Below are 13,636 nucleotides of genomic sequence, written 5' to 3' on the forward strand. Positions count from 1 at the left end.
GTGGCTGGGTCTCTGCACAGCCTTGGTCCTCACCTCCTTCTCTAATTAAGTAGGGTCAGATTCAGGAATGGATGTCTCCCAGGCCCATCCTAGTAATACAAGTCATTCTGAATATATTTTTTCTTTTTTCTTTTTCCTTTTTTGTTTTTTGTTTGTTTGTTTGAGACGGAGTTTTCTGCTCTTGTTGCCCAGGCTGGAGTGCAGTGGCGTGATCTCAGCTCACTGCAACCTCCGCCCCCCGGGTTCAAGCGATTCTCCTGCCTCAGCCTCCCAAGTAGCTGGAATTACAGGCATGCACCACCACGCCCGGCTAATTTTTGTATCTTTAGTAGAGATGGGGTTTCACCATGTTGGTCAGGCTGGTCTCGACCTCCTGACCTCGTGATCCACCCACCTCAGCCTCCCAAAGTGCTGGGATTACAGGCGTGAGCCACCAGGTCCAGCCTGTTTTTTCTTTATCTAAAACTGGTCTGTGAAAATATTTATGTGTTAGAAACCATCTTCCAAATTCATGTGTTTATTTTAATTACTAAATAAATCTGATACTCATTGTGCAAAGCACTGTGTAAGGCACTGTTCACGAAATAGATATACACAAAAAGATATGTAAAGTTATTTACATTTAAATATGAAGTGTGTGTATCATAAGTATGTGTGTATTTACCATGTAGCTGGAAGAGTCAAGGAACAGAAAAACCCACTAACCAAATGAGTAAACACACACATCACATCATCCATATGAAAAAATCCTTTATTGTTGAGGAGTAGAGAGAGACATTATATTTTTAATGTAGGACACTACAGGAACTGTAGGGGATTCTATAGTCAATGCCCATTGGGATTGGGGATATTCGCTATGCAGTTTCCACACCAGGGTCAGGTAGAAAAGACGGAGAAGGAGTCAAAGCACAAGAGTGTTACAAGAACAGGGAAGAGAAAGGGTAACAGGAGTGTGTGCACCTGGGGATTGGGACAGGGAAACAGGTCTTCCTAATGCAGTCCAGGAGTCCGGAAGTGGAGTGCTGAGGACAAAAAACAAACAAACAAACAAAAAACACTGAAATCACATCTTATGTCCTGTAAAAAAAAAAAAAAAACTCCCACTAAAACCTGCTGGGGCAGCAGGAGAGAAGGGGAGGGGCGTTTGTGCGAGAGGAAAGAACAAGAATCTTGACCCTCAGCCTGCCCTGCAGGCTTTGGGCCTGAGGATGGAACTCTCCTAGCAGCAGGTACTTGCACCTTCCCAGCTGCCATATTTACATTACTCTACACACCTGTGTGCATGGCCAGTGGGGCCCATGCGGACCAAAGAAGTAGGAACTAAGTTCATGCCATCCTGGCACCCCCATGAGCCAGACATACACACAGCCCTGTCCAAGGTGCCCTACTAGGAATGCTCCCCTTGCCTTATCCAGTTCCTCCTCTTCCCAGAAACCTCCTAGAGAAAGGACAGGCCCAGGGATTACTTCCTTTTTCTTTTTTTTTTGAGACGGAGTCTTGCTCTGTTCCCCAGGCTGGAGTGCAGTGGCGGCGCGATCTCGGCTCACTGCAAGCTCCGCCTCCCAGGATCATGCCATTCTCCTGCCTTAGCCTCCTGAGTAGCTGGGACTACAGGCGCCCGCCACCGCGCCCGGCTAATTTTTTTGGTATTTTTAGTAGAGATGAGGTTTCACCGTGGTCTCGATCTCCTGACCTTGTGATCCGCCCGCCTCAGCCTCCCAAAGTGCTGGGATTACAGGCGTGAGCCACCGCGCCCGGCCTACTTCCTTTTTCAACAGTTTCACATGAATGAAATCAGATGACACAATGATCTTTGCTGATCCATCTCATGTAATCTTTAAATGCCGGTTCCCAGAAACCTTATGTCCTATTCTGCCTGACACCTAACAGGTTGGGAATGCTCCCTCAGTGGTAAGATTATGAAGGCTGCAATTATGGGTCCCTCTGAAAGAGCCTGGATGCACAAACAAGCATTAAAAGTAGATTTCCACAATACACTTGTTTTTGCCATTTGTATAAAATGCTATAGCAAAATTGCACTGTAATTATCTTTATGGCCAGTGCATAACGCTGGAGGAGAGTATGTCATCCAGATATAGCTGCTTGTATAATTATCTGGCCGTCGGCAGGACTGAAATAACCATCTAATGAGAGCAAAATGATACAGTAACTACCATGTAATCAGCGAGTTACAGTTATTATAGCTCTTTGTGCCCTCTCACCCAACACTAAATGGGGGGCCAGACCCAGTCTCTGGTCCCAGGAATTCATGCACAGGCAGCATCATCAAGCACCAGCTCCTTGGGTCTTGGGCATGCCACCTTGAGACCAATAAGTATGGGTAACAGGGACACAGGAAGAAAGGCAGGAGGCTATTCATGATTAAGAGCCTTCCCAATCCCTCTCCCTCTCGTTTTCACTCCCCTCGCCCCAGTTCTTTGGAAGCTAGTGAAAAGAAAGCCATTGGCAGAGCTGCTATTGCTATGTGTAATAAGACAGTGTCAAGGCGGAAGGTTCGTGTTTTGACTAGACACTTCCCTGGGGGACTCTCACACTTGCATACCAAGTGAGGAATCTGTCAGCCCACTCAGGCCTGGGGTCCAGACAGAGCTAGTCAGGGGAAACATTAGGACATCCCCCACACCCCCCAGACTGGGACAATTATTATAAAATTGGCACACAGCACTATGCACCCGGCACTGTTCTGAACACTTTATCTATACTCAATCCTCAAAACCACAACCCTGCGAGATACTATTATCACTTTTATTTTTCAGATGAGGAAACTGAGGCACAGGAGGGTATGTAACTTTGCCAAAAAGATACAGATAGAGTGGCAGATCCAGGATTCACATTGAGGCCATGTTCCTATTCATTACGCTAAAGAGAGAGATTCAGATATGGTTTCCTGCTACTCCCATTAGATTTCAGAGCTCCTTGCATTTCTTCCTGAATCATCCTTGTGTATGACTACCCTCTGGACCCAGTAACCCAGGATTCTGAGTGATCCAAAAGGCTCAGCCTGCCTGGGAGGCAAATGCTTGCCTGTGAATTGGTTGTGGTATTTGTAATTATCAGATAATAATCTCTCCATCTTTTTGCATAGATCACAAAAGAATGAAGTCCAAACAATAGAAGTTACCCATCAGAGAAGCCCGTCTCTCCTCATCTCCCAACACTCACTCCTGCTCAATAGTCAGCTGAGGTCCATGATCCAGAGGAAAAAGATGAAAGACGGGAGGATGTGTACACACACACACACACACACACATATACACATGCCTCTAAGTGTCTTTGTGTTTGACCGACAGTGTGCTGGGCACTGGCAGTGTATTTCAGGGCAAATCTATGAGCTTTAATACCTGTAGCATGTGAGGAAATGCACAGCTGGCAACCCCCACAGCCCCCTCCCCAGTCCCCTCTCCCCTCTCTAATGAACAATCCTTACTTCATTCTGCTCTCGGGGGATACTTGAGGGTGCCAAAGCTGGGGACGTTCTCTTGATTCACATCAGTAGGAGAGTCTAGGGTAAAGCGAACAGTGTAAGTAAGAGGGATCTTTCTGAATGTGAACTACACCCTGATCCAACAGCAAAGGGCTGGCTATGAAGGGCAGCGTTCAAAGACAGAGTTGGGAGACTGGGGAGAAGCAGAGTCTCCCTGTCCTTCCTCCCAACTACAGCAGGTCTACCTTATAAAGGTCTCCGCTCCTCTGTTCCCAGGGAAGGCTTGCCTGTGGATCCAAGCTGATTGGGATGAAGGGGCCGAGGAACCCTCACTGAAGGTAAGAAAGGTCCTGTCTTTCCCTCTGGTAAATAATATGGGGCACGTGACTTCTATCATACTCTGCCAGTACCCTAAGCCCTTCCACTGTACCCCCACACACTCCTACCTGGCTTGACGCTCCTCTTGCCCATCAGTCCCACAAAGAAGTCATGCATGTCACCTGCAGAAAAGGGCCAACATTGTCAGCAGTGATTATGAGAAAGTGATGCATCTTCCCAGACATGGGTCAATACTTCTGAGACTGGGTTTTTGGTCTCTGTTCCTTTTTCTTGTCAAAGCATGACTCCTCACAGTTAGCACGTGTCTCCCCTAAACCCACTCTCTCTGCCCACCTTTCCTTCCTCCACATTTCAAGAATTTTCTGCTCTAGCAGGTGCCTGACTTGGAATCTTCAGGGCCACCAAGAGATCCTCTTGTTTTCCAATGACCAACCAGCAGAGGGAGAGTCCACTATGCCCCTCACACCAGCTTCCTCCTAGTTCTGGATGGCTCTCCCTTTCAGGAAAGGTTGGCTGAGCAGTGGGAGCTGGCATATTGTTTGTACCAGGTGAGAAGGGGCTGGACAAAATGGCCCCTGGGCCCAATGCCCCACAGAGCTCTGGGAAAGTGGCAAGAGATAGGGAGGGAGAAGAGGCTACTCACGTTTTTCGGGAGATGTTGATTCCTTAGGATCTGTGAAACCAAGAACAAATGTCTAAATGGGGAGTGAAGTTGGACAGTGATGAGAGGGGGTTCAGATCACAACCCTCACCGATTCACTAAGCTATCCCCCATCTCCCTCCCATCTGAAAGGATCTCCCAGACCTCTCATCTTCAGAATCCTGCCCCTCACTCCCCTCTCCCCTAGGGCCGCCTCCTACCTGTGCTAGCCTGGCTCATGGCTTTGAGCAGTCCCTCCAGAGATGAGTGGCTTTTGAAGAGTCTCTGGAGTAGCTGGTAGAGATCCAGATCCCTCTAGGGAAGAAACAAAGAGGGCTGAGGCAGGAGGCTCCCACCCGGATCCACTCATCCTTTTCCCACAAGAAACAGCCTCTTCCTGAGCCCATCCTGAATCCGATACCCGATTTCTTTCAGAATTTCCTCTGGTTCACACTGGACGAGAAGTAGGTGCTCCAGGAGCGACCTGTGGACCAACAGCAACACCAGCACTATGCAGAGCCTGTTAGAAATGCAGACTTTTGGTCCTACCCCAGACCTCCTGAGACAGAATCTGCATTTTAAGCAGCCCCCTAGGTGATTCACAGGCATGGTGAGGTTAGAGGCGCACATCTGCCCCTGATTCCCCCACTCTGCACGATGTCCACGGATGTTTCTCTCCCTGTTTTCCACCGCCTCTTTCTCTATTCTCCATGGCTTTCTGCCTCTAGTTTTCTCTCCCTCTCCCTTTTCGGCCCTAGGTCTAGAATTCCAGGAAGGCAACATGCTCAGAAGGCATGTCTTCTCTCCACAACTGAACCCCAAGTTCTAGAGCTGCTGCCCAGCACGGGCTCTTGATTGTCCCTGTGATTTTTTTTTTTTTTTTTTTTTAGCAACTTGGGCACAGCAGGGTGGTGGGCACACACCACACAGCCAGTTAATTGCAACTGCAGAGAAACAATAACAATGATCATGGCTGGAGATTTTCACCTCAAATCTCAAGTCTTGGCAGTGCCTCTCTTTCCAGAAGCCATGCATCCTTGGGCTGTTGTGCACACAGAGAAGTGCATTTACACAGAACGCACCCCCACACATACCAACGCAGTTGCCTAGGCACACCTATATACTATCCTCTTCCTGCCCCAATTTCTCTCATCCTTACAGACTCTCAGGGAGAAGGGGTACGATGGCAATCCCTCTCATTCATTGACCAAGAGGGGCAGAGGGGACATCTCATTGGCCAAAGTCCTGGAACAAGTTTGTCTCAGAAAAACCCAGATATTCTAACTATCCTGGGCTGGAACTTTGTGGCTCCAAACGGTGTCCAGACCATACTTGGCACTCCCTGGGCCTGGGTGTTTTTTTTGTTTTTTTGTTTTTTTTTAATGGTTCTGGCCTTTTGGATATGGCACAACCACTGCCACCTGCAAGGCTACCCTGGCAATATCTCCCTTGGCCCAGCATGTGGCGTTCAGGCAGCCACTTTTCCCAAATTGTTGAATACTCTGCCCACCTCCTGTAATGAGATGCTAAACAGATTTGAGCTGAAGAGGCAGTTAAACTTCATGCATTGAATTTGTAATAAGTCCCACCCGTAATCATCTTAAAAGCATTTGTACCGATGTAATTGCTGTCATTTCAAAACCTTGAAAAGACTCCCTCCCTATTCTCCCCCTGTATCCCTACCCTGACAATTCCTATTCTTTTTCGTAGAGGAACTGTGGAAATCGAGGTTCAACCTGGTTTTTTTGCTGTTGTTGTTTTCCTATCCTGACTAAGCAGAGGATAGAGGCAGGCAAGGGAGAAAAGAGAAGGAAGGGGTTGGGATCTTAGAAGCACCTGAGGTTACTGGGAGTGGATGAGCAAAAGATAAGGGAATTTATTTGCATTTTGAAAATAAAACAATATACATAACTGATAGGTAAAATAGCACACAAATGACCATTTGGGAAAGAAATTCTGACTGTTTCATACTATCCAGGGAGTAGAAGGGATCTGTCCCTTGCAAAGGGGTCTGAGGTAGACCATAGAGAGCCTTAGACCACCCTAGCTCACCCCTCACAGTACCATCCAATCACCAAGTCTCCCATCAATCAACCTACCAAACAACATATTTGTAGGGCACCTTTTATGTACAAGGTGTCAAAGACATGCAGAGATACAGAGACACAAACACAGCTGGAGATAGTGGGAACATGAGAGGACCAGAGAAACAAAGAAATCGAAAGGGAGGAAAAATGCTCTCTGATGGACAACCCACCCACCCCAGCTTCCACACTACAACTGTCCAGACAGGCAGAGTCCCAGGTTCCCGTGATGTCCCCAGTACTCTGCCCGGTGAGATTTACCTTGCTGTGGCCCCCACCAGGAACCATCTCCTCCTGTGGCTCCTTACAGACAGCCCCAAAGCTCTGAGCTAGGCTGAAGGTCAGGATGGCTGTGAATAGCAGCATGATCCTCATGGTGCCTGGGAGAGCAAAGGGACAGGACTCAGGTAAGGGAGAGAAGAGGAAGATACAGTGTGGGTGAAGGCACAAGAGACATTCATTACCAGCAGCTTGGCCTGACCCTGCTTTCCCAGCCCCCAACTCCACTGTCCAAGCCCTGGTCTGGAGAGAGGGTGGAAAGTATTTCTGAGAAGGGGGTAGAGCCCTTGGGCTTAGTTTCCCTGCTCCCCCATCAGACATCTCCCCCGGAGATGTGCAGTGCTATAGTGGTGCCAGGGGACTCTAGCTCCCAAGGAAGATGGTAGATTTATAGGACATGGACTGGTCTGTTTCCTTAGTGAGCTGGAGGAGGGATCCTGGATGCTATTTTCCAGTACTAGATAATCCCAAGACTTAGGCAAAAACTTTCTGGTATGAAAGAATGAGTCTATAGCCACAGGCTCCAAACACTAACCAGCTCTCGGCCCTACAGGTGCTTTCTGCTCACCTTCCCAGTCCCCTGCTCCCCTATCAGAGGCTGCCATCTGCTTTATTCCCTCCTGACGCTGGCTCCTGTCCCCTGGTGCCAGCTCCAGTCCATCCATCATTCTCCCGACCGCCTACCTGTGGAGCAGCTCTGTGCCAGGGGCTGGGTGGTCTGGCAGGATCAGGGAACTGGCTGGGAGCGCTGCCTGCTACCCTCACACACTGGTGCTGCCGGTGCTGCTGCAAAGAGAGAAACCGAGTGGAGGGGATCTAGGAAGGCTGCAGTCACTCAGTCCCAGCTCCCTGATAAAGGCTCTGGGTGGGTCTAGGGGAGCTGAGGGGAGGGGCTGAGAGTCACCAATCCCAGGGTGGCTGGAGGGGAGGTGGGGAGGCTGCCGGGGGGAGGAGGATGCAGAAGCAGCCACACACACAACACACACATACCCCACAGACCCAGCAATAAGCCCATTTCCTAACAGCACCCGAGCTGGCTGCTGTGTATGGTTTGTGTATGGTTTGACACTGTACAATACCCCAAAATAAAGGCCTCAACAGCAGCCTCAGAAGCAGAAGTTTTTATCTGACCCCCTCCTGTCCTCTTGTCACTCAGTTACATTCTCCCCCAAGACCAGCTATAAAAACCAGAACCCCTTTTCCCCACAGCCAGCCATAAAACCTAAAATTACTCTATGTAAAAACTGGCCAAAAAAATTATCTGACCAGCCGAGAGTGGTGGCTCACGCCTGTAATCTCAGTACTTTGGGAGGCCAAGGCGGGCAGATCACGAGGTCAAGAGATCAAGACCATCCTGGCCAACATGGTGAAATGCTGTCTCTACTAAAAATACAAAAATTAGCTGGGCACGGTGGTGCATGCCTGTAGTTCCAGCTACTCAGGAGGCTGAGCCAAGATTGCACCACTGCACTCCAGCCTGGTGACAGAGCAAGACTCCATCTAAAAAAAAAAAAAAACCTCAGAAAAGATGACACTCACCCCTTTTTTGGGGTCTCCTACTTTCGTTGTGGAGTTTCAAGAGTCATGGGCAGATTCTTCTCAGGTCTAAAACTCTGCTCTCTTCTACACTACATTACCTAATCTCTTTGGTTTTTGAGGATGCCAAAAATAAATTACTTTGTATTATTTAAAAAACCAGGCCAGGCGCGGTGGCTCAAGCCTGTAATCCCAGCACTTTGGGAGGCCGAGATGGGCAGATCAGGAGGTCAGGAGATCGAGACCATCCTGGCTAACACGGTGAAACCCCGTCTCTACTAAAAAAATATATATATACAAAAAACTAGCTGGGTGAGGTGGCGGGCCCTGTAGTCCCAGCTACTTGGGAGGCTGAGGCAGGAGAATGGTGTAAACCCGGGAGGCGGAGCTTGCAGTGAGCTGAGATCCGGCCACTGCATTCCAGCCTGGGCGACGGAATGAGACTCCATCTCAAAAAACAAAAAAAAAAACTAGACGTATAGCTAGTCATATATAATAACTAGATAAAAAATACAGTTTTAGAGATGACTTATGACAGTTATTCACAACAAATTATTACTACTATACACGGCTACTTATTTCTTTGTGCATTTAAATTTTTAAACACATGGTTTGGGGCACCTAAGGACAATGAAAGCACTCACCATTGAGGATGAAACTCCCATTAAAAATAGGCTAAGCATGCAGGGCGTGGTGGCTCACGCCTGTAATCCCAGCACTTTGGGAGGCCGAGGTGGGCGGATCACTTGGGGTCAGAAGTTCGAGACCAGCCTGGCCAACATGTTGAAACCCCATCTCTACTAAAAATACAAAAAATTAGCTGAGTGTGGTGGTGGGTGCCTGTAATCCCAGCTACTCAGGAGGCTGAGGCAGGAGAATCGCTTGAATCTGGGAGGCAGCAAGCCGAGATCACGCCATTGCACTCCAGCCTGGGCAACAGAGCAAGACTCCACCTCAAAAAAAATAAAAATAAAAATAAGCTAAGCACAGAGTGGGCTAATCGGCACTGGGCTGCCTGCCAGCCTTGGGGGAGCATCTTTACAGTGGGGCACTCAATAAAAATGCCACACATCTTGTCCCATGACATTTCCCTCTTTGGGGGGGCCTAGGATTCAATATAAAAATGGGATCCTTGATGGGTGAGGATCTGTATTCTGCCTTCCAGCTATGCCTGCTTTACACATTTAAATATAAGGCCCTAAAAACTATGTTTTCTTCCCCCTGTTTATTAAAGGGTTCCACCCTAAAGTCAATAATCTAATTAAAAAACAAGCTAGTTAAAAAGCCCAAAATACAACTTTCTAAAAAAAAAAAAAAAAGTGGCTCACGCCTGTAATCCCAGCACTTTGGGAGGCTGAGGCAGGTGGATCACAAGGTCAGGAGTTTGAGACCAGCCTGACCAACATGGTAAAACCCCGTCTCTACTAAAAATACAAAAATTAGTTGGGCGTGGTGGCACACACCTATAATCCCAGCTAGTCAGGAGGCTGAGGCAGGAGAATGGCTTGAACCCAGGAGGCGCAGGTTGCAGCGAGCCGAGATCACACCACTGCACTCCAGCCTATTGACAGAGATAGACTCCGTCTCAAAAAAAAAAATTACCTGACCTACGTTATTTGACTTAGGTCATAAGACCTCCATTCCAGAATTCCAGAGAGGGTCCTGCCCCACACCCAGAAGGAAGGAATGAGAGAGGCCAGGAGGAATCTCAACAGACAGGCCTTGCTGGGTTTCCCCACTCAATCTGTTAACATTAGATCATGCCCTTTCTGTCCCGTCATATTTCTACACAGTTGTCCGTACTTGGTTAAACCTAAACATAAAAATAGACAATTTCCCCTATAGCTGCAAGGCTTCATTCTAAAGGCTCCCATTCATATTAAATAAATTTGTATGCCTTTTTCCCTATTAATCTGCTTCATGTCAGTGATTTTCACTGAAACTTTAGGGGGCCAAGACCACAGTTTGGCATCACAAATAAGACCACCAAAGCTATTGTGCTTTTCTGGAAGCCGCAGAGAAGGACATACAGGAACCTGACAAGCCAGCAGAAGAGTAAGAATTTCCTGCCAGACTCCCAGTTTTCCAGTTTTCCTCTCTCTCTCTGTGGACTCTGGATGAGTGGACAGTAAAAATCATTGTTTTCCTTTTCCTTTCCAAATGTAAGATTAATGAGAGAACAGGTTTTGTGTGTGACTAACCTTGGTATAGTGAGTCTGATATATTTTTTAGTACTTTGTGGTGTGAGTATTCATATTGTTTGACCCCGTTCCTTTCTTATTTAATTTATTTTATTTTTTTTGAGACGGAGTTTCGCTCTGTCACCCAGGCTGGAGTGCAGTGGCCGGATCTCAGCTCACTGCAAGCTCCGCCTCCCGGGTTTACACCATTCTCCTGCCTCAGCCTCCCGAGTAGCTGGGACTACAGGCGCCCGCCACCTCGCCCGGCTAGTTTTTTGTATTTTTTAGTAGAGACGGGGTTTCACCGTGTTAGCCAGGATGGTCTTGATTTCCTGACCTTGTGATCTGCCCGTCTCGGCCTCCCAAAGTGCTGGGATTACAGGCGTGAGCCACCGCACCCGGCCTGACCCCGTTCCTTTCAGAAATAGCTTTTTTGTTGTTGTTGCTGCCATTTTCCTTTGTTTTTGTCTTTGTCTTTTGGTGTTCTGTCATAAGGAGGGGTACCCTAGGCTAGAAGAGGCCTGCAACCCACTGTTTGAGCAGGCCCCGCAAACCAGTCAGTTTCGTGGTTCTGGTTAGACTGATTTCTGTTACGACAAACTTTGCTGCCAGTCCCTGAAATAAAAACAGGGTGAGAGGTTTCCCTCTTGTCTTATGTCCTTGAGAGCATGACGTGACTAGATGGGGATATTCCCGCTTGGTCTCCACCATCCAAAGGATGTGATTTTTCGGGTAACATCACAGCCAGTATGAAAAGATTGGGAGCCCAAGACATGTCTTTTCAAACATTCCAAGTTCCTAGAGGAGTTTTGTCTCACAAGGTCTCATCCCTCCTGGGCTTCTGTCTTCTTTGACATAAAGAAACCTTTGGATTAAGTCGCTATTGGAATTAAATACCCCATTAAAAAATCTAATTGTCAATGGTCAAAAGATAAATCCTTTAGACTAAAATTCCTAAATTAAAAAAAAAAAATCACTTGTTCTAAAGAATTGATAGAAAGACCAAATTAAAAGGACACATAATAGTGTCATAGCTATCCTTAAAACTTGTCTTGATTAAAGCATGAAAACCCGACCTAAAACAATTACACTCAAACTGCCATTTTGGATTCCATACAAAATTAACAATGGAGGCTGCTCCATTTTACAGTTTAATAATTAAAATTCCCGCCGTGGCTTAGGGTTTCCTTCCTAATCAGAAATCAGTCCTTTTCAGCTTAAAATTTATGTGATTTTTAAAATATCAGCATTTGTCCCAACTAAAATCTGGTAACAAGAGATTTAAGGCAAAGCACAGTGGCTCCCACCTGTAATCCTACCACTTTAGGAGGCCAAGGCAGGCAAATCACTTTAGCCCAGAAGTTCCCTGGGCTTGAGACTAGCCTGGGTAACAGGGCGAGACCCCGTGTCTACAAAAAGTTTTAAAGGGGGAGAGAGAGAGAGAAATTTAAAAGAATTTTTGTTAAAGAGCTCCATGGTTAGAAGTCAGCTTAATTAAAAGCTGATATTCAAGCTATGTGTATATTTTTAAAGCCTTCCTGTGTTTTCTCTTTAAATCCTATTTAAACAAATTTTGTTCAGTCGACTAAAATCTTTTTTTAAAAATGTGCTTGATGTCTCTATTCACTTCCTTTCTTAAAATCTATTCTCCCGTTCACTTTTACTCTACCCTATTCCTCCTTCCTCTTTGCCATCTCCAATACCACATTTTAAAAAAATCTAGAAAAGACTTCTAATGACTCAGACTCCTTAAAAAACTCAGAGAAGACCGGGCGTAGTGGCTCATGCCTGTAATCCCAGCACTTTGGGAGGCCGAGGCAAGTGGATCTGAGAGGCACCTGAGATTGGGAGTTCGAGATGAGCCTGGCTAGCATGGTAAGACCTGGTCTCTACTAAAAATACAAAAATTAGCCGGATGTGGTGGTGCACAGCTGTAATCCCCACTACTCAGGAGGTTACGGCAGGAGAATCGCTTGAACCTGGGAGGCGAAGGTTGCAGTGAGTGGAGATCGTGCCACTGCACTCCAGCCTGGGTGACAGAGCGAGACTCCGTCTCAAAACAAAACAAAACAACAACAACAACAACAAAAAATGCCATTTGTAAGGGCATCTCCCTCTCTCACCCAAACCTCCAAAACCTTTTAGAATAGAAAAGACAATGGCTTAAAATTTAGATAACTTTACCTTTATTTAGATCTAAATTCTATGCCTTTGAAATATACATTTTCTACCTCATTTCACCTAAAAGTCATGTCTTAGAGATACAAGTTTAGAGTTGCCTAGTTAATAATTAAGACATAAAACAGATAATTACAAAATTGATAGTCTGAAGTTGGGGAAAACTACCTAGAAACTGACAAATAAAAAATCTGGTCTGGGCCGGGCGCGGTGGCTCAAGCCTGTAATCCCAGCACTTTGGGAGGCCGAGACGGGCGGATCACGAGGTCAGGAGATCGAAACCATCCTGGCTAACACGGTGAAACCCCGTCTCTACTAAAAAATACAAAAAACTAGCCGGGCGCGGTGGTGGGCGCCTGTAGTCCCAGCTACTCGGGAGGCTGAGGCAGGAGAATGGCGTGAACCCGGGAGGCGGAGCTTGCAGTGAGCTGAGATCCGGCCACTGCACTCCAGCCTGGGCGACAGAGCGAGACTCCACCTCAAAAAAAAAAAAAAAAAAAAATCTGGTCTGGCGTAGTGCCTCACGCCTGTAATTCCAACACTTTGGGAGGTCAAGTTGGGAAAATTGCTTGAGCCCAGGAGATCAAGACCAGCCTGGGCAAGATGGTAAAACCCCCTGTATCTACAAAAAATACATAAATTAGCCAGGTATGGTGGCACGCGCCTGTAGTCCCAGCTAGTCAGTCAGGTAGAAGGATTGCTTGACCCCTGGAGGTCGAGGCTGCAGTGAGCTGTGATGGCACCACTGCACTCCAGCCTAGGTGACAGAAGGAGAATCTGTCTCATTTAAAAAAAAAAAAAAAGGCCAGGCGCGGTGGCTCAAGCCTGTAATCCCAGCACTTTGGGAGGCCGAGACGGGCGGATCACGAGGTCAGGAAATCGAGACCAGCCTGGCTAACACGGTGAAACCCCGTCTCTACCAAAAAAATTACAAAAAACTAGCCGGGCGAGGTGG

General features: G+C 47.1%; 1 protein-coding gene across 3 annotated transcripts; it reads right to left on the bottom strand.

Moving 5' to 3' along the window:
- Nucleotides 1–452: 452 nt before the first annotated feature.
- On the bottom strand, nt 453–7,653 carry TAC3 (tachykinin precursor 3). Of its 3 annotated transcripts, XM_003906626.3 has the most exons (7): nt 7,472–7,653; nt 6,770–6,888; nt 4,646–4,739; nt 4,428–4,457; nt 3,892–3,945; nt 3,449–3,523; nt 736–1,022 (listed from the first exon to the last, which is right to left on the bottom strand). In XM_003906626.3, exons 2-6 carry the CDS (start codon nt 6,881–6,883, stop codon nt 3,450–3,452), a joined length of 366 nt encoding a protein of 121 aa, XP_003906675.1. In that variant the 5' UTR covers nt 6,884–6,888; nt 7,472–7,653; the 3' UTR covers nt 736–1,022; nt 3,449. The 3 variants fall into 3 exon arrangements, with proteins under 3 accessions (XP_021778970.1, XP_003906675.1, XP_021778969.1); XM_021923277.1 differs by lacking the exon at nt 7,472–7,653 and having other exon boundaries at nt 6,770–7,458; XM_021923278.1 differs by lacking the exons at nt 3,449–3,523; nt 7,472–7,653 and having other exon boundaries at nt 453–1,022; nt 6,770–7,461.
- Nucleotides 7,654–13,636: the final 5,983 nt, after the last annotated feature.

The sequence above is a fragment of the Papio anubis genome, chromosome 9 (assembly GCF_008728515.1).
Source record: "Papio anubis isolate 15944 chromosome 9, Panubis1.0, whole genome shotgun sequence".
Classification (NCBI taxonomy): Eukaryota; Metazoa; Chordata; class Mammalia; order Primates; family Cercopithecidae; genus Papio; species Papio anubis.